The following is a 24,503-nucleotide window of genomic DNA, read 5'->3' as shown; positions in this document are numbered from 1 at the left end:
AATAAAAAAATGTACTATTTTGATTAATTTTAAAAGGTTTTGCTTATGCAAAACCAATGCAACCAAGATTAGAAAGAAGTAGAAAGCTGGGAAACAATGTTTACTTCTGAGAAAAGCCTCATTTTAAAAATATATAGAGAACTTGGTCAAATTTATAAGAATAACAAGTCATTACCCAGTTGGTTATTGGTCAAAGGATATGAACAGGAAGTTTTCAGATGAAATTAAAGTTATCTATAGTCATGAAAAATGTTCTCTATTGGTTAAAAGAAACAACTCTGTTAACCACCTCAGATTGGCTAATATGACAAAAGGAAAATGACAAATGTTGGAGACGATCTGAGAAAATTGGAACATTGATGCATTTTTGATGGAGTTGTGAACTAATCCAACCATTCTGGAGAACAGTTTGGAACTATGTCCAAAGAGCTATAAAACTCTGCATAGCCTTTGCTCCAACAATACCACTACTAGATCTGTGTCTCAAAGGGATCATTAAAAATTAGAAAAGGACCCACCTGTACAAATTTGTTTTGTGATGATAAAGAATGAGAAACTGAGGGGTTGTCCATCAATTGGGGAATAACCAAATATATTGTAGTCTATAGATGTAAAAGAAAACTGTTGTACTGTAATAAATGATGAAGTGAATTTCAGAAAAACCTGGAAAAACTTACATGAACTGAAGCTGAATTAAGTGAGCAGAACCAGGGAAAATGTTGTGCATAGTAACAGCGACACTGTACATTGATCAACTTTGACAGACTTAGCTTTTCTCAGGAATACAATGATCTAAAATAATTCCAAAAGACTCATAATGTAAAATGCTATCCACATCTAGAAAAAGCACTGTGGAATCTCGATGCCAATTGAAGCATACTACTTTTATTTTTGTTTTCTTTTGTTCTGATTTTTTTTAACAAGATGATTAATATAGAAACATTTAATAACCTATCTCAAATTACATGCTATCTTGGGAAGAAAGGAGAAAAGGAAAAGGAGTGAAAAAATGGAATTCAAATCTTATAAAAGTGAACACTGAAAACTATCCTTACATGTAATTGGAAAAAAACATTTAAATGGAAAAAAATTTAAAAGCACATTGCTCATATCTTTAAAAAATAAACAACATTTGCTTTATCATGGTATCCCTCATCTCCCTTCTATGCTGCCAAACATCTTTTAAAAGTGCTGTAATTTCCTCATTATCCTCCTTAAATCTCTGCAGATCTAGGTTACCCCCACTACTCCATGTAAGGTCCATAAATGATCTTGATGTATCCAATGGCTTTTTCTTGCTCTTCATCTTCCATGATGTATCCTTATTCTCATAGCATCTTTTACAGGATTCTAGTAGCATCTTTGGTGGTGGTGGTTCCAACCAGAACCAGATGGATTTGCAGGGAAATTCTACCAAACAACAATTCTAATACCACATAAACTGTTTGGGGAGTGGAAGGGGGAGGTAAATAATGCAAATTCTTTTTCTGAAAAAATAGTCTTTGATACCTAAACCAGGGAGAATCCAAATAGAAGAAAACTGTAGACCAATTAATGAATATTGATGCAAAAAAGATTCTAAATAAAATGTTTGCAAATGGATACATTATGGTCAGGCCAAATTTATATCAGGAACGCAAGACTGGCTCAATATTTGAAAAACTATTAACATTGACCACATTAATAAAAAAAAGTAATATAATTTCATTATATTGAAAAAAATTGACACAATACTCATTTCCTTTTCTAAAAAATTAGAATGATTAGAAATGTATTTTTCCTTAAAATGATAAATATTATCTAAAATTTTTAAAACAGCATTATTTGTAATGGAGATAAACTGGAAGCCTTACCAATAATGTCACAGCTAAAGCAAGGATATCCATTATTACAATTATTATTGAATATAGTAATATAATTGTGAAAGCAATTGCAGGAATAAGTATAAGCAAAGAGGGAAAAAACTATCACTCTTTGCAGATTATGATGGATTAAATGGAGAATCCTAGTCAACTAAAAACTAGACATCAGCAAAGTTGAATGATATGAAATCCACACAAAACAGCATTTTTCCTGCATCCTGTATCCTACTGGAAGAAGAGGGAAAGAAAAATAGCATTTAATTTATCAACAATATTATGGGGGAATTTCTTCCCACCCCTGTCAATGTACTGGTGACAGAATGGTATTTAAGGTACATACTTTTCCCTGAAGTCCCTAAAGAGGTGGATAAGATGTTTGACATGAAAAAAAAATGCCTTATATAGTGCAGCTACTAGGTGTGCATCAATAAGTTATAGTACATCCAACTCTCTGCCCTATTCTACCTCCACACCCAAAATTGAAAGAGATAATCTTGTACAAAGTTTATCTTGAATAAAGAAGGTGTCTTGATACACTGGATGAGATTATAGCAAATTTCCGGGAGCTCCAGAACATATACATATTTGCAAAGTATCTTTAAAGTGAAAGCCAGAGATATGCAATTGTTGTAGTTCTTGACCAAAAGATTTAAAAATGTTGATGTTATCAATATCCTGTATGACCCTCTTATTGATGGGGCTTTCTATTATCATGACAAGAACACTGATGCTCTGTGCACACTTTAAAAGGGGGAAAGCTTGGAGTATGGCTATAATAGTGCAAATACTTCTGAAACTGGATAAATTGGCCTATTCTGTAAGAAGCTGAAAAAGATATAAGATGTAAATAAGGATGCAACTCTGACACAGATGGTCACTGCTTAGGTCAATCTAGCCATGGGTGGTGAAAAGCTTTGGAATGCCTATTACATTGTGACATGTGTTCCTCCACCATACTTCTTACTCAAAAGCCATGTTACCTACTACATGACCCAAGGAAATGGGAGGATACACTTGATTTAGACCACAGCCACCTAGAAAGCCTGCTTGATTTTATCATTTTGTCAAAGCCCCTGGGGGAAACCACTTGATGCAACTTGTCAAAGTTGAGAGATTTTCATTGGTGCTACCTACTTATCAAAGAACACCAGATATGATAAATATTTGGAGAGAACTGAATGGAAACAGAAAGGAATACACGTCTTGCTCAGCAATTCATGGTATTTTCACATATATATGTATATGAAAGAGATATATACACATATACATATACACACACATACCTACACATTAATATAATATATAAACACATTAAAATTTTATAATTATAAACACAAATATTAGAAGTATCCTTTTCAATTCATAATGCAAGAAAAATTATATTTAATAAGGAATAAAGGAAGAAATACATGTTTTATCTAATGTTTTAATTAAAGGTTTTTATTTTCAAAACATAGATAATTTTAAGCATTCACCCTTGTAAAACCTTGTTTCAAATTTTTTCCCTCTTTTCCACTCTACCCCTTCCCCTAGACATCAAGTAATCGAATATATGTTAAAAATATATAGTTCTTCTATATATATTTCCACAAATATCATGCTGCACAAGAAAAATCAGATCTGATCTCCAACAACAGGACTCAAGAGAAGTAGAAAAAGGTAAAAGGAACTCTTGAGAACTGTACTTCTGTTATGGATATACATAAAAACCATATGTATAATTTGATTTTACTGATATAACATAAAAAAGGGAAGTATAAATGGAAAAGGGATAGTTTCAGAAAAAGGGAAAAGGGGAGATAAAAAGAGGGAAACTACATGCAACGATGCAAAGGAAACCTATCATATCTGAGAGAACTTAGAGAGGGGAGGAACAGTGTGTGAATCCTACTCTGATCAGAGTTGGCTCAAAGAGGAAATAATTGACATATTTGTTTTACAGAGATTCTTCTCTCACTTCATTAAAAAGTGGGAGAGGAAAAGGGAAAAGGAAAAAGAGTAATAAGGGAAGGGTACAAGAAAGGGGAAGGGACTCAAAGGGAGGAGGAAGGGATACTAAAGAGGGAGAGCTGTGTGATGCAAGTGGGACCAATAAGTTTAATACTAGGGAAGAAGGGAAGGAGGGCAAGAAAAAGAAAAGTATAATCTGGGGATATTAGGATGGCAGGAAATACAGAATTAGTCATTTTAACCATAAATGTGAATGGGATGAACTCTCCCATAAAGAGGAGGTGGATAGCAGACTGGATCAAAAGTCAGAACCCTACAATATGTTGTTTACAGGAAACACATTTAAGACAGGGAGACACATACAGAATAAAGGTAAAAGACTGGACCAGAATCTATTATGCTTCAGGTGAAGTCAATAAAGCAAGGGTAGCCATCCTTATCTCAGATCAAGCAAAAGCAAAAATTGATCTAATTAAAAGAGATAAGGAAACTATATCTTGCTAAAGGGTACTATAGACAATGAAGCAATATCAGTATTAAACATATACGCACTAAGTGGTATAGCATCTAACTTCCTAAAGGAGAAGTTAAGAGAGTTGCGAGAAGAAATAGACAGCAAAACTATAATAGTGGGATGTCGGGGGCCCTGGACCTGAACCTCCTGAAGTGAGTTGAGGACTCCTTTGTGCCAGGACTCACCCTAACCCAGGATTCCTTGATTACCACGCTGAAGTGGTGGAATCTGGCCCATGGCAGGGGAGGCACAGAAAGGATGGGCTCCTCCTTCGGAGAGGGATTGGGGAGGAGTCCCTGCCCCTCTAGATGAATTACAGGTGGAGGGAAAAGGACTATAAAAGGAATGGACTCGGGATGGCTTGCGGGAGACACCGCTGACTTGCAACATCAATAAACATTGTTGTGTCTATCCACCTCGGCTCCTCTGTCTGGTATTTCCCTCCTCACGTCTCCACGAGGAGGGCCGGAGACGTCCGAAGCCCTGTCCGGCTCGGGAAAGCTGGAAGAGGCAGTCTCTGATTAAGGTTCCCAGTGACTAGGTCTCGGCCCCTGACAGTGGGAGATCTCAATCTTACACAACAAAAAAGAAAGAAATTAAAGAGGTAAATAGAATATTAGAAAAATTCGGTATGATAGATCTCTGTAAAAAACTGAATGGTGACAGAAAGTAATATACTTTCTTCTCAGCAGTTCATGGAACCTACACAAAAATTAACCATATATTAGGACATAAAGACCGCAAAATTAAATGCAGGAAGGCAGAAATAGTAAATGCTTTCTTTTCAGATCACAATGCAAAAAAAAATTAAGTGTAAATAGACCAAAAAGTAATTGGAAACTATATAATCTCATTTTAAGGAATGATTGGGTGAAACAGCAAATTATAGACACAATTAATAATTTCACTTAAGATAATGACAACAGTGAGACATCATACCAAAATTTATGGGATGCAGCCAAAGCGGTAATAAGGGGAAATTTTATATCCTTAGAGGCTTACTTGAATAAAATAGAGAAAGAGAAGATCATTGAATTGGGCCTGCAACTTAAAAAGCTAGAAAAAGACCAAATTAAAAACTTGAAATTCTAAAATTAAAAGGAGAAATTAATAATATAGAAAGTAAAAAAAATATTGAACTAATAAATAAAACTAAGAGTTGGTTTTATGAAAAAACCAATAAAATTGATTTGGTAAATCTGATTAGAAAAAGGAGAGAGGAAAATCAAATTAGTAGTCTTAAAAATGAAAAGGGAGAACTTTCCACCAATGAAGAGGAAATTAAAGAAATAATAAGGGGTTACTTTGCCCAAGTTTATGCCAATAAATTTGATAACCTAAGCTAAATGGATGACTACCTCCAAAAATACAGGCTTCCCAGATTATCAGAGGAGGAAATAAATTGCTTAAGTAGTCTCATTTCAGAAAAAGAAATAGAACAAGCTATTAATCAACTCCCTAAAAAAAAATCCCCAGGACCAGATGGATTTACATGTGAATTCTACCAAACATTCAAAGAACAATTAGCCCCAATGCTTTATAAACTATTTGAAAAAATAGGGAATGAAGGAGTTCTACCAAATTCCTTTTATGATACAGACATGGTACTGATACCTAAACCAGGTAAGTTGAAAGCAGAGAAAGAAAATTATAGACCAATCTCCCTAATGAATATTGATACTAAAAACTTAAATAAGATATTAGCAAAAAGACTATAGAAAATCATCCCCAGGATAATACACCACGATCAAGTAGGATTTATATCAGGAATGCAGGGCTGGTTCAATATTAGGAAAATTATCAGTATAATTGGCCATATTAATAATCAAATGAACAAAAACCATATGATCATCTCAATAGATACAGAAAAAGTATTTGATAAAATCCAACATCCATTCCTATTAAAAACTCTTGAGAGTATAGGAATAAATGGACTTTTCCTTAAAATGATCAGTAGCATCTACTTAAAACCAGCAGTAAGCATCATATATAACAGGGACAAACTGCAATCATTCCCAATAAGATCAGGAGTGAAACAAGGTTGCCCACTATCACCATTACTATTTAATATTGTATTAGAAATGCTAGCTTTGGCAATAAGAGTTGAGAAAGAGATTAAAGGAATAAGAATAGGCAATGAGGAAACCAAATTATCACTCTTTGCTGATGATATGATGGTATACTTAGAGAACCCCAGAGATTCTACTAAAAAGTTATTAGAAACAATCCACACCTTTAGCAAAGTTGCAGGATACAAAATAAACCCACATAAGTCATCAGCATTCTTATATATTACTAACAAAATCCAACAGCAAGAGACACAAAGAGAAATTCCATTTAAAGTAACTACTGATTTTATAAAATATTTAGGAATCTATTTGCCAAGGGAAAATCAGAAACTTTATGAGCAAAACTACAAACCATTTTCCACACAAATTAAGTCTGATCTAACCAACTGGAAAAATATTAAATGCTCTTGGATTGGTCGAGCAAATATAATAAAGATGACAATACATAAACTAGTCTATTTATTTAGCGCCATACCAATCACACTCCCAAAAAACTATTTTGATGACCTAAAAAAAATAACAAAGTTCATATAGAAAAACAAAAGGTCAAGAATTTCAAGGGAATTAATGAAAAAAAAAATCAAATGAAGGTGGCCTAGCTGTACCAGATCTAAATTTATATTATAAAGCAGCAGTTACTAAAACCATCTGGTATTGGCTAAGAAATAGACTAGTTCCTTAATGGAATAGGTTAGGTTCAAAGGACAAAACAGCCAATAACTTTACTAATCTAGTGTTTGACAAACCCAAAGACCCCAGTTTCTGGGATAAGAAGGCAGTATTTGACAAAAATTGCTGGGAAAATTGGAAATTAGTATGGCAGAAACTAGGCATTGACCCACATTTAACACCGTACACCAAGATAAAAATGGGTTCATGACCTAGGCATAAAGAATGAGATTATAAATAAATTGGAAGAGCATAGGATATTTTACCTTTCAGACCTGTGGAAGAGGAAGGGATTTATGATCAAAGAAGAACTAAAGATCACTATTGACCACAAAATAGAAAATTTTGATTATATCAAATTGAAAAGTTTTTGTACAAACAAAACTAATGCAGACAAGATTAAAAGGGAAACAATAAACTGGGAAAACATTTTTATAGTCAAAGGTTCTGATAAAGGCCTCATTTCCAAAATGTATAGAGAATTGACTCTAATTTATAAGAAATCAAGCCATTCTCCAATTGACAAATGGTCAAAGGATATGAACAGACAATTCTCAGATGAAAAAATTAAAACTATTTATAGATATATGAAAATATGCTCCCAATCATTATTAATCAGAGAAATGCAAATTAAGACAACTTTGAGATACTACTACACACCTGTCAGATTGGTAGAATGACAGGGAAAGATAATGTGGAATGTTGAAGGGGATGTGGGAAAACAGGGACACTGATACATTGTTGGTGGAATTGTGAACACATCCAGCCATTCTGGAGAGCAATTTGGAACTATGCTCAAAAAGTTATCAAACTGCGCATACCCTTTGATCCAACAGTGTTTCTACTGGGCTTATACCCCAAAGAGATACTAAAGAAGAGAAAGGCACCTGTATGTGCCAAAATGTTTGTGGCAGCCCTGTTTGTAGTGGCTAGAAGCTGGAAAATGAATAGATGCCCATCAATTGGAGAATGGTTGAGTAAATTGTGGCATATGAACGTTATGGAATATTATTGTTCTGTAAGAAATGACCAGCAGGATGAATACAGAGAGGACTGGAAAGACTTACATGAATTGATGCTGAGTGAAATGAGCAGAACCAGGAGATCATTATATACCTCAATAACAATACTATATGAGGATGTATTCTGATGGAAGTGGATCTCTTTGATAAAGAGATCTAATTCAGTTTCAGTTGCTCAAGGATGGACAGAAGCAGCTACACCCAAAGAAAGAACACTGGAAAATGAATATAAACTGCTCGACTTTTTGTTTTTCTTCCCGGGTTATTTTTGCCTTCTGAATCCAATTCTCCCTGTGCAACAAGAGAACTGCTCGGTTCTACACACATATATTGTATCTAGGATATACTGTGACCTATTTAACATGTAAAGGATTGCTTGCCATCTGGGGGAGGGGGTGGAGGGAGAGAAGGGGAAAATCAGAACAGAAGTGAGTACAAGGGATAATATTGTAAAAAATTACCCTGGCATGGGTTCTGTCAACAAAAAAGTTATTTAAAAAAAAAAAAAAAAGAATCATATGAATAGCTTCAGAAAAAGCTTTTGATAAAGTTCAACACTCTTTTATTAATAGGACACTTAAAAGTATTGGAATATTTGGTGATGATTTTAGATAAATGAATGTTCTCTTACATTGATTAAAAAAAAAAAAAACATTTATCTAAAATCATCAACAAACATTGCATGTAAAAAGGAATAAACCAGAGGCCTTCCCAGTAAAATCAGGTGTGAAACAAGTATGCCTATTGTTACCAATATTATTCAATATTGTATTGGAAATTCTACAATAACAAAAAAGAAGAAAAAAGACATTGAAGGAATCAGAATAGGGAATGAGATGATAAAACTATCTCTTTCTGTAGAAAATATGATGATATTCTTGGAAAATCCCAAAGATTCAATTAAAAAGTTAAATAAAACAATTGATAATTTTATCAAAGTATCATGACATAAAGTAAAAACAAATAAACCATTAGTATTCCCATATATCACAAATAAAACTCTTAAAGAAGAGATAGTTTAAAAAAAAATACCCCAACAAAATAGTCAATAACTATAGCAATCTAGTGTTTGACAAACCCAAAAATCCCAACTTTTGGGATAAGAATTCACTATTTGACAAAAACTTTTGGGAAAACTGAAAATTAATATGGCAGAAATTAGGCATGAACCCACACTTAACACCGTACACCAAGATAAGATCAAAATGGATCCACGATTTAGGCATAAAGAATGAGATTATAAATAAATTAGAGGAACATAGAATAGTTTACCTCTCAGACTTGTGGAGAAAGAAATTTGTGACCAAAGAAGAGCTAGAGATCATTATAGATCACAAAATAGAAAATTTTGATTATATCAAATTTAAAAGCCTTTGTACAAACAAAACTAATGCAAATAAGATTAGAAAGGAAACAACAAACTGGGAAAATATTTTTACAGTTAAAGGTTCTGATAAAGGCCTCATTTCCAAAATGTATAGAGAATTGACTGTAATTTATTTTTTTTATTTTTTATTTTAATTTTAATTGTTTTTAATATTTTATTTTATTTTATTTAATAATAACTTTATATTGACAGAATCCATGCCAGGGTAATTTTTTTACAACATTATCCCTTGCACTCGTTTCTGTTCCCTCCCCTCCCTCCCTCCACCCCCTCCCCTAGATGGCAAGCAGTCCTATATATGTTAGATATGTTGCAGTATATCCTAGATACAATATATGTTTGCAGAACTGAACAGTTCTCTTGTTGCACAGGGAGAATTGGATTCAGAAGGTAAAAATAACCCGGGAAGAAAAACAAAAATGCAGATAGTTCACATTCGTTTCCCAGTATTCTTTCTTTAGGTGTAGCTGCTTCATCCATTAGAGGTCCATCATTTATCAATTGAAACTTAGGTCTCTTTGTTAAAGAAATCCACTTCCATCAGAATACATCCTCATACAATATCGTTGTCGAAGTATATAATGATCTCCTCATTCTGCTCATTTCACTTAGCATCAGTTCATGTAAGTCTCGCCAGTCCTCTCTGTATTCATCCTGCTGATCATTTCTTACAGAACAATAATATTCCATAACATTCATATACCACAATTTACCCAGCCATTCTCCAATTGATGGGCATCCATTCATTTTCCAGTTTCTAGCTACTACAAACAGGGCTGCCACAAACATTTTGGCACATACAGGTCCCTTTCCCTTCTTTAGTATTTCTTTGGGATATAAGCCCAATAGAAACACTGCTGGATCAAAGGGTATGCACAGTTTGATAACTTTTGGGGCATAATTCCAGATTGCTCTCCAGAATGGTTGGATTTGTTCACAACTCCACCAACAATGCATCAATGTCCCAGTTTTCCCACATCCCCTCCAACATTCATCATTATTTTTTCCTGTCATCTTAGCCAATCTGACAGGTATGACAGGTATCAGAGTTGTCTTAATTTGCATTTCTCTGATCAATAATGATTTGGAACACTCTTTCATATGAGTGGTAATAGTTTCAATTTCATCATCTGAAAATTGTTTGTTCATATCCTTTGACCATTTAGAATTAACTGTAATTTATAAGAAATCAAGCCATTCTCCAATTGACAAATGGTCAAAGGATATGAAAAGACAATTCTCAGATGAAGAAATTAAAACTATTTATAGACATATGAAAATATGCTCCAAATCATTATTAATCAGAGAAATGCAAAGTAAGACAACTTTGAGATACCACCACACACCTGTCAGATTGGCTAGAATGACAGGGAAAGATAATGTGGAATGTTGGAGAGGATGTGGGAAAACAGGTCCACTGATACATTGTTGGTGGAATTGTGAACACATCCAGCCATTCTGGAGACCAATCTGGAACTATGCTCAAAAAGTTATCAAACTGTGCATACCCTTTGATCCAGCAGTGTTTCTACTTGGGCTTATACCCCAAAGAGATACTAAAGAAGGGAAAGAGACCTGTATGTGCCAAAATGTTTGTGGCAGCCCTGTTTGTAGTGGCTAGAAGCTGGAAAATGAAAGGATGTCCATCAATTGGAGAATGGTTGAGTAAATTGTGGTATATGAACGTTATGGAATATTATTGTTCTGTAAGGAATGACCAGCAGGATGAATACAGAGAGGACTGGAAAGACTTACATGAACTGATGCTAAAATGAGCAGAACCAGGAGATCATTATACACTTCAACAACAATATTGTATGAGTGTGACATATTTAACATGTATAGGACTGCTTGCCATCTGGGGGAGGGGGTAGAGGGAGGGAGGGGAAAAGTTGGAACAGAAGTGAGTGCAAGGGATAATGTAGTAAAGAAATTTTTTTCAAAAAAATTAATTTAATTTAATTTAATTAAAAAAAAACAATATTGTATGAGGATGTATTATGATAGAAGTGGATATCTTCGACAGAGAGAAGATCTAATTCAGTTCCAATTGATCAATGATGGAACGAATCAGCTACACCCAGAGAAGGAATACTGGGAAATGAATGTGGACTACTTGCATTTTTGTTTTTCTTCCCAAGTTATTGTTACCTTCTGAATCCAATTCTTCTTGTGCAACAAGAGAACTATACGATTCTGTACACATATATTGTATCTAGGATATACTACAACATATTTAACATGTATAAGACTGCCTGCCATCTAGGGAAGGGGGTGAAGGGAAGAAAGGGAAAAGTCGGAACAGAAATGAGTGCAAGGGATAATGTAAAAAAATTACCCATGTATATGTTCTGTCAATAAAAAGTTATAATAAAAAATACTCCATTTCAAATAACTTTAAACAGTATAAAATATATAAACATATACCCACCAAAGCAAACCCAGGAACTAAAAAAAACAAACTTATATTTTAAAAAAAACTTTATAAAAAATTAGATCTAAATAATTGGAGAGATATTAATTTTTAATAGGGAGACAGAACCAATCTAATAAAAATGATCATTTTACCCAAATTTATATTTTCACTGTCATCTCAATTAAATTACCAAAAATTATTTTATTGAATTAGGAAAAATAATAATAAAATTCATTTGGAAAAACAAAAAGTCAAGAATACTAAACAAAATAATGGGGGTTGGAAAAGTATAAAGGAAGGAGGTTTTACAATACCAAATCTTAAATTGTATTATAAGATAGCAATTATCATAGCTATCTGGTACTGCCTAAGAAATAGAAAGGCAGTTCCATGGAATAAATGGGACATACAGTTTACACTAGCAAATAAATATAATAACCTTATATTTAACAAGTATAAAGACTTAAGATTTTGGGATAAGAATTTATTACTTAGGAAAAATTATTGGGAAAACTGGAAAACAGCATGGTGGAAATACTATTTACCAAGATAAGGTCTGTAACCTCCCACCCAGAGTTACTGATTGCCAGTCTTGCCTAGTCTCAGGCCTTCAGAAATCTTACCCAATCATAGCCCCTAAGAGATTTCTGGCCACTGACTCTCCAAGCAATGGTTCTCATGTCCAACAGAGCACCTAGACCATACCTTGTGGTTACAATATTTTATTTCATGTGTTCACATGCTGCACTCTTACTAAAATCCCGCTGACTCCTATTGAACTCCTGTTGAACTCCACTTACTTCCTGGTCTCCATTGCTTATACAGGATCTATGAGGTCACATGCATATAGCCAATAAGGGAAGAAGACATCTTCCGTTGATGGTGCATTCTCAATGTGGCCAGAGCTTCTGCTCACTAGGTGGTCAGTGCTGGCTGCAGAGATCACATCCAGGTGCCTCAGGCATCAAGGCCTCTTTACTTCCTCTTACACTATGTGAGGTTCCTCTCCTGACCCTTACAAAGGTCAAAATGAATACCTGACTGAGATTTAAAGAGAGATTTTTACAAGAAAAATTTAAGAACATGGGACATATTACCTGTCATATTTACGGATAGATGAATAATTTGTAAATAAACAAGTGATAGAGAGCAAAATTAGGATAATTTCAATTATTTTAAATTTAATAGGTTTTATATAAATAAAATAAATATTACCAAGATTAGAAGGAAAGCAGAAATTTTGGGGTAAATTTTTACAGACAGTTTATCATATAAAGAACATTGTCAAAACAATTCGTGTAAAAACACGAATGAATTCCCATTCGATAAATGATCAAAAAATATGGCAAGGTAGTTTTCCAATAAGTTTTCCAACTTATAATCATATGAAAAATGCTCTAAAGCATTATTGATTAGAGAAATACAGATTAAAACAACCTGGGAGTTATCAATTTATTCCGACTGGATTGGCTAAAATGATAGAAAGGGAAAGTGACAAATGTTGGGAAGGATGTGGAAATATTGAGACATTAATTCATTATTGGTGAAATTGTGAAATGATCCAGACATTTTGGAAAGCAAGCTGAAATTATACCTAAACTACCTATATCCTTTGTCCCAGCAATACTACTATCTGGTCTATTTCCAAAGATTATTAGGGGGGAAAAAAAGAATTAATATGTTCTAAAATATTCTTTCTGTGGTGGCAAAGAACTGGAAATTGCAGGAATGCCCATAAATCAAGAAATGGTGAACAAATTATGGCATATAATTGTGATGGAACACTACTGTGATGAGCTCAATGATTTCATGATTTTAGAAAAACATGAAAAGACTTGCATGAAATAATAAAGAGCAAAATGAGCAGAACCAAGAGAACATTGTAAACAGTAACAGCAACAGCAATATTCTTTTAAGGATATCTTTGAAGGGCAGCTAGATGGTATAGTGAGTAGAGCACTGTCCTGAAGTCAGTTGGATCTGAGTTCAAATCGGACTTCGGACACTTAATACTTCTTAGCTCTGTGACCTTGGGCAAATCAGTTAACCCCCACTGCCTTGGCCTTCTATAAAAAAAAAAAAAGGAATGTCCTTGAGCAAATAAATTATTTTGTCCATTATAAAAACCCAAGTTAACTTAAAAGGGCATATGAAGAAAGATGCTATCAGTATCCAGAGAAAGAATTGATAAATAGGAGTATGTAAAGAATAATATATATATGTATGAATGCATATTCATGTGTGCATGTGTATGTGTGTGTATCTAAAGGTAGCCATGAAGAGAGGGAAGGAAAAAAAGAAATTTATTTAATGTTATTGTATATTTGAAAAGAATAGCAAATTGTGCATAATAGATTTGCAGCTTTATGAATAATCACTTTTTAATTATACTATATTATGAGCATGCTTATTTTATTCCAAAAATTTTTTTGAGTTTTTTTTTTTAAGAATATTAGAAGGTGAAGTAAAAAAAAAAAAAAAAAAAAAAATCAGGGGTAACAATCCTGATCTCAGATCCAATAAAAGCAAAGATAGATCTAATTAAGAGATAAGGAAGGAAACTATATTTTACTAAAGGGCACCATAGATAATGAAGCAATATCAATACTAAACATATATGCACCAAGTGGTATAGCATCCAAATTTCTAGAGGAGAAGTTAAGAGAGATGCAAGAAGAAATAGACAGCAAAATTATACTTGTAGGGGATCTCAACCTTGCTCTCTCAGAACTATATAAATTGAACCACAAAATAAGAAAGAAGTTAAGGAGGTAAACAAAATATTAGAAAAGATTAGAATTAGATTAGATATGATAGATCTTTGGAGAAACTTGAATAGAGACAGAAAGCAGTTTACTTTTTCTTAGCGGTTCGTGGAACTTATACAAAAATTGACTATATATTAGGGCACAAAAACCTAAAAATCAAATGCAGAAAGACAGAAATAGTAAATGCATTTTTTTCAGATCATGATGCAATAAAAATCACATGCAATATAAAGCCAGGAGAAAATAGACCAAAAGTTAATTGGAAATTAAATAATCTAATCCTAAAGAATAAATGGATGAAACAGGAAATCATAGACATAATCAATAATTTCATCCAAGAGAATGACAATAATGATTCAATGTAGCAAAACTTGTGGGATACAAAGTGGTTATGAGGGGAAATTTTATATCTCTAGATGCTTATTTGCATAAAATAGAGAAAGAGAACATCAATAAATTGGGCTTACAACTAAAAAAACTAGAAAAAGAACAAATTAAAAGCGCTCAATTAAATACCAAATTTGAAATTCTGAAAATAAAAGGAGAGATTAATAAAATTGAAAATTAGAAAAATATTGAATTAATAAATAAAACTAAGAGTTGGTTTTATTAAAAAAAAAAAAGGAAATCTTTAGTTAATTTGATCAGAAAAAGAAAAGAAGAACATCAAATTGTTAGTCTCAAAAAAGAATACTAGAGCCAAGAAATTGATTTTAACTGCCTGGCTCTCTAGAACAATATCATCAAACTCAAATAGAAATGGGAGCCACTAATCTATTCATAAAGCTCCTTATGCACCAACATATTGATTTTGTTTTTAAAATGTGCTGCTATCTATGTTTTTTTGTTTGTTTATTTGATTTTTTTTGTTTATCTATGTTTTATTAAATATTGTCAAACAACATTTTAGGCACATTTGCTGTTTTATACCTCTGCTCTAGAGTAAGCTCTAAGTTCATGAGAAATATCTCAGGGAATTTACAAAGGACTACCAAGCTCTCTTGCCCCCAAACATTCAAAAATAGTTTTGGTGGGCTACTTTTTCAAAGTTCAGAATTCATCTTTTCATGCAGGACCATGTCACAGAAATATTATTTTCAGAATCAGTAGGTTGCTCATTAGTCCAGGTTCTCCTCCCCTCTTAGTTTATTCTGAAGTCTGGAGAGAAGGGAAAAAGAAAGAAAATACAATTTTATAGTATGGACTACTATGTGCCAAGCACTGTGTTAAGCATTTTACAAATGTCTCATTTGATCTTCACAACAATCCTGCAAGATAGGTACTATTATCTCCATTTTACAATTGAGAGTCAGAAAGAGATTTGGAAACTTGTTCAGTTATACAACTACTATCAGAGTCAAATCTCCCTGACTCCAGGCTGGACACCCTATTCACTGTGCCATCTAATTGCCTCTTAGTTGTTTGATTAGAACCCAGAAGCCAAACTAGGCTACCTTTTTCAATAAAGGTTCTTCTGAACCTAAAAAGAAAAAAGAAATACTTGGGGATTCTAGAGGCAATACATGAAAAGAATTACAAGACACTTTTTGACAAATAATAAAAATGATTTTGCTATCTAAGTCATACCAATGAAACCAAACCACCAAACCACCAAAGGATTATTATTATTTTTTTTTTTTTATGAGGCAATTGGGATTAAGTGATATGCCTTCCTAGGAAGTGTAAAGTAACTGAGATAATATTTGAATTCAGTTCCTGCTGACCCCAGGATCTCCAAGACCAGTGTTCTATCTAAAGGATTACTTTAAAAAGTTGGAAAAAATAATAACAAATTTCTTTTGGAGGAATAAAAGATTAAGAATATAAAGGAAATCAATGAAAAAAAAAAAAAAAGTGAGAAGGAAAGGGGCCTAGAAGTACCAGCTCTCAAACTATACTACAAAGTTGTAATCATCAAAACAATTTGGTATAAGTTAATAGAGTGGTTAATCAGCGGAATAGATTAGGTACACAGAAGCAAATGAGCACAATTACTTATTAAGTTATCTAGTGTTTTATAAATTCAAAGATCCAAGCTATTGGAGCAAGAACTCACTATCCAACAAATACTGTTAGGAAAATTGGAAAGAAGTCTGGCTGAAACTAGATACAGACTAATTCAGACTATATACCAAAATAAGCTTCAAATAAGTCTATGATAATTTAAATCAGGGGAGCTGATTGAATCACCAAGTGAAATTGTATAAAGCAGTAGTATTAAACTAAAATAAAAAGGAATCCTTGCTGACTGTATTTTGACTCAGAAAACTACAAATTAATGTTATCTATGTTGTATTTTTATTTATTTTGTTAAGTATTTCACAATTACATTTTAATCTGGTTCATTCCTACTTTTGTAGGCTAATTATTCCCTCCTGGCTACAAGTTTGAAGCCTCTAGGAAAGAGAAAAAGACCCAGGACAAAATCCTATTGGGCATTCATAATTAGTAAGCTTACCCTGGATTTAGATCCAGAAAAGGAAACTGAAAAGAAGTGCTACTGCAATTCTGCTATATTTTTATAGTAAAAAATGGGATTATAAAGAATTGGGCAAAATAGGACACACATTAGATAAATGATCAAATAGGAACAAGCAGTTTTCAAAGAAAGATGTTATCAAATAGCTCCAAATCATTAATTACTAGTGAAATGCAATTTAAAGCAATTCTCAGGCACTTTACACTCATTAGATGTGCAATACAAAAGAGGAAAATGAAAAATATTAGAGGTGATATAATGCAAGCCTTAGGAATGTTGTAGTAATAACCCTCAGACTACCCAGCCTTAGGAATAATGTAGTAGAAACCCCAATAGTAGTAGAGACACAATATTTTTCAAGAAAGCCATCAGGCCTTGGGAATGTAGTCATCTTAGAAATGTAGCTCTTGGGAGTGATGTGACACAGTCTTGGAGAAACATGTGTAAAATTTTGAAAGGGAGCTGGGCCTGATATTTTTATTCCACCAAGCTATCCTTCAAGGACATCTGGTTTGTCATCCAAAAGTCTGGGCTACTATCTCACCTGGACTCAAACAATGACCATTTCTTAGTTTCATGAGAGAAGAAAGGTCATTATTAGCCCCCATGACTAAACTTTCCATCAATCGTGTGAATCCCAAACTGGTGATGTCATCTACCCTTTTCTGTTCTTAGTTCTGTATTCCCCAACTCCACGTCTAAGTTTTCCCTATACCTGTGCTATCTTCCTCTTGCCAGAAATGTGATGGGCTTAACAACCAGAAGGTGACCTTCTTTGGGAGGCATTTATTCCGCAGGCCATGCATATTTGAGGGTTTAAAAATACCATTCAAGGATAGGAATGAGAGAGCGATCATAAATGTTAGTTCCAACAAATAAATGTTTAATCTTAAATTAAAATATAACTCACAGATCCTACGTTAAGAATTTCTGAAATAAAAAAAATATTGCTTGGCCACAAAGTTTTTCAACAAAACTAATAGGAAGTTCAGGTTTCCTTTGTCTCCCATATGGCCAAAGATAGAGTACCATAGAGGTATGGAGTCCTCCAACTCATCCTAGAGAGGGGCAAGCCTGTCTGCCTTGCGCTTTGGAGAGGGAATCTCTTCTTCCAAACTTCCGGTTCTGTGAGCTCGGCATTGTTCCGTTCTTTAGGATTCTGGAGGATCTTTTCGGAGCTGGTGAGTGGTTGGGATTCCGGGAAACGCGAAGCTGAGCTCCTGCGGGCCTCCAAACTGGCTTGGGGCAGGTGTGAGGAAGAGGCCTTCTTCTTCATCCTTTCTCGTGAGAGCAGAGAGCGGGGAGGGGGAGGGGGCAGAGAAGAGGGTGGTGAGGTTCTGGGAAGGGTTGGTTTACAAATGTGGAAACTGAGGACTGGGCAGAGTAAGAGAATCTAGGCGAGATCTCACATTACTAAATGGCCGAGCAAGGCCACTTGTCTCTAACCCTATACGTATATGTGTGATCCCGAGGTAGGGAATAAGGAACCACTGGGCATTTGGATGACATGTAAAACCTTCCTTTTAGAAAATTCATCTTGGAGAGGCAGCTAGGTGGCGCAGTGGATAGAGCACCAGCCCTGAAGTCAGGAGGACCCGAGTTCAAATTTGACCTCAGACACTTAATGCTTCCTAGCTTTGTGACCCTGGGCAAGTCACTTAACCCCAATTGCCTCCGCGAAAAAGAAAAAAAAAAAAGAAAATTCGTTTTGGTAGTTGGAGTGGGGAAAGAGTAAAGGCAGAGAGACCATTGAGAAGTGAGTTCAGTCTGCAGTTATTTATTAAACACTATATACAGGCAGAAGCCAAGCTCTGGGAATACAAAGGGACTTAGCTTAAATTTGAACAGGGTTACAGCTTAAGTAACTAGATATATACAAACTACATGCACTGCAGTTGGAAGGTAATCTCTCTTTCTCTTTTTTAATAATATTTTATTTTTCCACAAGTTTTCAACATTCCTTTTTGTAAAACTTTGTGTTCTAAATTTTTCTCCCTCCTCTCTTACCTCTTCCTCCCCAACACAGCAAACAACGTGATATAGATTGAATATGTGCAATCCTTTTAAACATTTCCATATTTGTCATGTTGTACAAGAAAAATCAGACCAAAAGGGAGAAAAAAAGAAGACGAGAAAGAAAACAAACAAAATGGTGAAAATACTGTGCTTTGATCCCCATTCAATCTCCATCGTTTTCGTTCTGTTTGTAATTGGCATTTTCCATCCCAAATCTATTGGAGTTAATTTGAATCATTGTATTGTTGAGAATAGTCAGGTCTATCACAATTGATTATCACATAATCTTATTGTAACTTTGTACAATGTTCTTCTGGTTCTGCACACTTCACTCAGCATCAATTCATGCAGGTTTTTCTATGCTTTTCTGAAATCAGCCAGTTCATAATTTCTTACAGAAAAATAGTATTCCCCAGGCAGCTTTTTTTTCTTGCACATATGGGTCTTTTCCCCTTTTTTATTATCTCTTTGATATTCAGATCCAGTTAGTGAGACTTCTGAATCAAAGGATATGCCCAGTTTTGTAGTTTTTTTAATATAAATTCTCTAGAATGGTTGGATCATTTCACAACTCTACTAATAATGTATTTAGTGTTCCATTTTCCCACATCCCTTCCAATATTTATAATTAATTTTTCCTGATGCCTCACAGTTGTTTTAATTTGCATTTCTCTAGTCAATAATGATTAAGAGCATTTTTTCATATGACTAGAAATGACTTAATTTGAGTAGAATTGTCATTTTTATTATATTAGCTCAGCTTGCCCCCATGAGCACTTGATATTTTTACAATTGTTTAGATTTAACTTTATTTCTGTGAAAAGTGTAATTAGATTCATGATTCCTGGCTTTGTCTTGGCAAGTGGACTCCCAAATATTTTAATATTGTCTAGTTATTTTGAATTGAATTTTTCTTTCTGTCTCTTGCTGCTGAGTTTTGTGGGTAACATATAGAACTTATAGAAATGCCAGTGATTTATGTGGGTTTATTTTATATCCTGCAACTTGCTAAAGTTGTTAATAGTTTTTAGTAGTTTTTTAGTTGATTCTCCAGCATTCTAAATATTCTATCATATCATCAGCAAAAGATGATAGTTTTGTTTCCTTATTGTGTATTCTAATTCCTTCAATTTCTTTTTTCTTATTGTTAAAGCTAACATTTCTAGTACAATGTTGAATAATAATGTTGATAGGCATTCTTGTTTCACTCTGATCTTATTGGGAATACTTCTAGTTTGTATATAATGCTTGCTGATGATTTTAGATATATGCTACATATTATTTTAAGGAAAACTCCATTTATTCCTTTGTTCTTTAATATTTTTATTAGGAATGGATGTTGTGTTTTGTCATTATGCTTTTTCTGCATTGAGGTGATCATATGATTTCTGTTACTTTAGTTCATTGATAATGGTCAGTTATACTGATAGTTTTCCTGGTGTAGAACCAATCTTACACTCCCGGGATAAATTCCACTTGGTCAAAATGTATTATCCTGGTGATAAGTTACTGTAATCTTTTTGCTAATAATCTGTTAAGATTTTTGCAACACGACAGGAAAAGATAATGATGAATGTTGGAGGGGATGTAGGAAAACTGGGGACACTGACTTTTTTGGTGGAACTGTGAACGGATCCAACCATTCTGGAGAACAATTTGGAACTATGCCAGAAAGTTATCAAATTTTGTATACCCTTTGATCCAGCAGTGTTTCTACTGGGCTTATATCTCAAAGATATCTTAAAGGAGGGAAAGGGACCCACATGTGCAAAAATGTTTGTGGCAGCCCTCTTTGTAGTGGCAAGAAACTGGAAACTGAATGGATGCTCATTAGTTGGAGAATGGCTGAATAAATTATGGTATATGAATGCTATGCAGTATTATTGTTCTGTAAGAAACGACCAGCAGGATGATTGCAAAGAGGCCTGGAAAGACTTACATGAACTGATGCTAAGTGAAATGAGCAGAATCAGATCATTATACATGGCAACAAAAAGACTATTTGATGATCAATTCTGATGAACATGGCTCTCTTCAACAATGAGATGATTTAGACGAATTCCAATTGTTCAGCGATGAAGAGAGCTATATACACTCAGAGAGAAGACCATGAGAACTGAGTGTGGACAACAACATAGCATTCTCACTCTTTCTGTTGTTTGTTGGCATTTTGTTTTCTTTCCCGGTTTTTTTTCCTTCCTTCCTGATCTTATTTTTCTTGTACAGCAAGATAACTGTATAAATATTTATACATATATTGGATTTAACATATATTTTAACATCTTTAACATGTATTGGACTACCTGCCATCTAGGGGAGGGAATGGGGGGAAGAAGGGGATAATTTGAAACAGAAAGCTTTGCACGGATCAGTGTTGAAAAATTACCTATGCATATGTTTTGTAAATAAAAAGCTTTAATTTTTTTTTTTTTTTTGCATCACATGGAGGGAGAGAGGGGAGGTTTTGCAAAGGTGAATATTGAAATCCGCTTTACATATATTGAAGAAACTAAAATAAACTAAAAAAAGTTTTTTAAAAAGATTTTTGCATCAATATTTATTAGGAGAATTGGTCTATAATTTTCTTTCTCTGTTTTGGTTCTTCCTGATTTAGATATCAGCATTGTATCTTATCATAAAAAGCACTTGGTAGACCCTCTTCTTTAGTTAATTTTTCCAATTAATTTATATAGTATTGGAATTGTTAAGTGTTTGGTGGAATTCACTTGTAAATCTGTCTCGCCCTGGAAATTTTTTCTGAGGGAGTTCATTGATGCCTCGTTCAATTTCTTCTTCTAAAATGGGACTCTTGATTTCCTTTTCTGTTAATCTGAGCAATCTAAATTTTTAAAATATTCATCTATTACACTTAGATTGTCAGATTTATTGGCAGACAGGCAAAATATCTCCTTGTTATTGCTTTAATTTCCTCTTCATTGATGGTAAGTTCAGCCTTTTCATTTTTAATACCAATAATTTGTTTGTTGCTTTTTCCCTTTTTCTAATCAAATTAACCTAAGATTTATTTGTTTTGTTGGAGGATATTCCCATAAAACCAACTCTTAGTTTTATTAGTTCAAAATTTTGTTACTTTCAATTTTATTAATCTCTCCTTTGTTTTTCAGAATTTATAATTTGGTATTCAATTGGAGGTTTTTAATTTATTCTTTTTCTAGCTTTTTTAGTTGCATGCTCAATTCATTGATCTCCTTTTTCTTTATATTACTCATGTCAGCATCTGGGGATATAAAATGTCCCCTAAGAACTTCTTTAGCTGCATCTCATAAGTTTTGGTATGTTGTCAAATTATTGTACTTTCTGGATGAAATTATTGTTTCTGTGATTTGTTTTTTGACTTGCTCATTCTTTAGGATTAGATTGATTAGTTTATAATTAATTTTTGGTCTGTTTATCCATGGCCCTTTACTACACATTTTTATTGTGTTTTAGTAAAGCAAATATCACAAATTAATTTTTATCTTTTTTTTAAGTAACTTGTTTAAGTAACTCTCTATGAAATTGTCAAGCCAGCTACAAATACTGATTTCAGTGAATTGTCCTGGTACTCTGCCTATGTGGCAGCACAGGGTATTTCTGCAGTTTTTCTTAATCTTGATTTTATTTGTTTTTAAACTTTTAGTTATCTTCAATTAACTTAGTTAAGGAAAACTTGTGAAAGATCAAAATCTGAAGCCCTAATCAATTTTCTATATCCTTAATATCTGCCATAAAAATTTTCTATACAACACTTTTACAATAGGTGTTTCTCAAAACTTCTCTATTTATGTCAAGGGTATCACCATTCTTTTATTCATGATTTGTAACCTCTGAGTCCTCCTTGCCTCTCCATTCTCTTGTTATTTTTATATTATTAGTTTCTCTTCTTCCATAGGTAAGCCCTTTACTACCTGTACTTGGACATCCCTCCTATGAAAGTTTTTTCTACTCGTTCTGGTTTTAGCTTTCTCTAAAACATTCTCCTTAATCTGCCAAAGTAATCTTAGATAAGACCATGCCACTCCTCTACTTAAAAATTTCCAGATCCTTCTAGTTTGTAGGATAAAATACTCCTCCCAGCTTGCATTTCTAAACATATTTCACTCACATCACGTATTTTACACATTCTGTCTTCAAGCTAAATTGGGCTCCTCATTCTTCACTAAGCTTGGCATTCTGTAATCATTTCTATATCTCTAAATAGGTACTCCCAAGTCTGAGATGTGTGCTTTCTTCACTTATACATCTTAGAATCCTTAGCCTTTTTTATGGTTTCTGCTCAAAGGCTCTCTCCTCTATAAAACGATAAAAAGATCAAAATCTGAAGCCCTAATCAATTTTCTATATCCTTAATATCTGCCATAAAAATTTTCTATACAAAATATAGAATTCTTTCTTTCTTCATAATGTTTTCTTCTGTTGATAGGCTGTCTCTCTCAATGAAACACAAGTTCCTTCATGGTAGAGACTTTTTTCATTTGTTTTTATATCCCAAACTAGCAGAGTACTTTGCATATAGGAGTTATTTAATACATTTTGAATTAATTGAACTTGTAGTAGCTTCAAAGAGAATAGAAATCAGAATTGTTTTTGAAGTTCAACTAAGATCATTCATTTATAAAGTGGAAGGTCTAGTGAGGTTGGTGTGAATATATACTAATAAATGTCAGCTACTCTTTAGTAATAAGAATTTTTTTTCCTTAAAGAATATCATAAAGAGAAGCTCTTCAGGAATCTCTAGGTGCCTAAAGGACAATTGGAATTTGATAGTAGCAATACAGATCCTGTCTGGAGGGAGACCACCTTATAAGCCTGTATGATGACTGCAGAATCCAAAGAGACTGCCATCCTTTCTCCCCAGGCTCTACAGGATCAGGATGGGCCTATAATAATCAAGGTGGAAGATGATCCCACTTGGGAGCAAGAATCTAGTCTGCAAAGTAACAGTCACCCCAACCAGGAGATCTGGCGGCAACGCTTCAGACAGCTCTGCTACCAGGAGACACCTGGTCCTCGAGAGGCTCTGACCCGACTGCGGACACTCTGTTGTGAGTGGCTGAGACCAGAGATGCACACTAAAGAAGAGATCTTGGAACTGCTGGTGCTTGAGCAGTTCCTGAGTATCCTGCCAGAGGAGCTCCAGATATGGTTGCAGGAACGACATCCTGAAAGTGGTGAGGAGGTAGTGATGTTACTGGAAGATTTGGAGAGAGAACTGGATGAACCAGGACAGCAGGTAGAGAGAATGATTTTGTGTTATTGGAGACCAAGGGTGTAGACTTCTAGACTGCAACGAGGGAATGTAGGCACAGAGTTTGGGACAGAGTTACTGAGTTTAAAACATTTTAAATTTA

The 24,503-nt window shown here is 34.0% G+C and overlaps 1 protein-coding gene across 1 annotated transcript in view; it reads left to right on the top strand.

Moving 5' to 3' along the window:
* The first annotated feature begins 4,446 nt into the window (after positions 1–4,446).
* The window catches only part of ZSCAN21 (zinc finger and SCAN domain containing 21), a 32,267-nt gene continuing 12,210 nt past the window's right edge, over positions 4,447–24,503 (top strand). The window contains exons 1-3 of the mRNA XM_051996671.1: positions 4,447–4,478; positions 18,233–18,317; positions 24,011–24,385. Coding sequence (XP_051852631.1) covers positions 4,447–4,478; positions 18,233–18,317; positions 24,011–24,385 — 492 coding nt within the window. The remainder of the gene's footprint in view (positions 4,479–18,232; positions 18,318–24,010; positions 24,386–24,503) is intronic.

Source organism: Antechinus flavipes, chromosome 4, assembly GCF_016432865.1.
Source record: "Antechinus flavipes isolate AdamAnt ecotype Samford, QLD, Australia chromosome 4, AdamAnt_v2, whole genome shotgun sequence".
Classification (NCBI taxonomy): domain Eukaryota; kingdom Metazoa; phylum Chordata; class Mammalia; order Dasyuromorphia; family Dasyuridae; genus Antechinus; species Antechinus flavipes.
The sequence above is the reverse complement of the archived record's forward strand: the minus strand, read 5'-3'. Positions and strand labels throughout refer to the sequence as shown.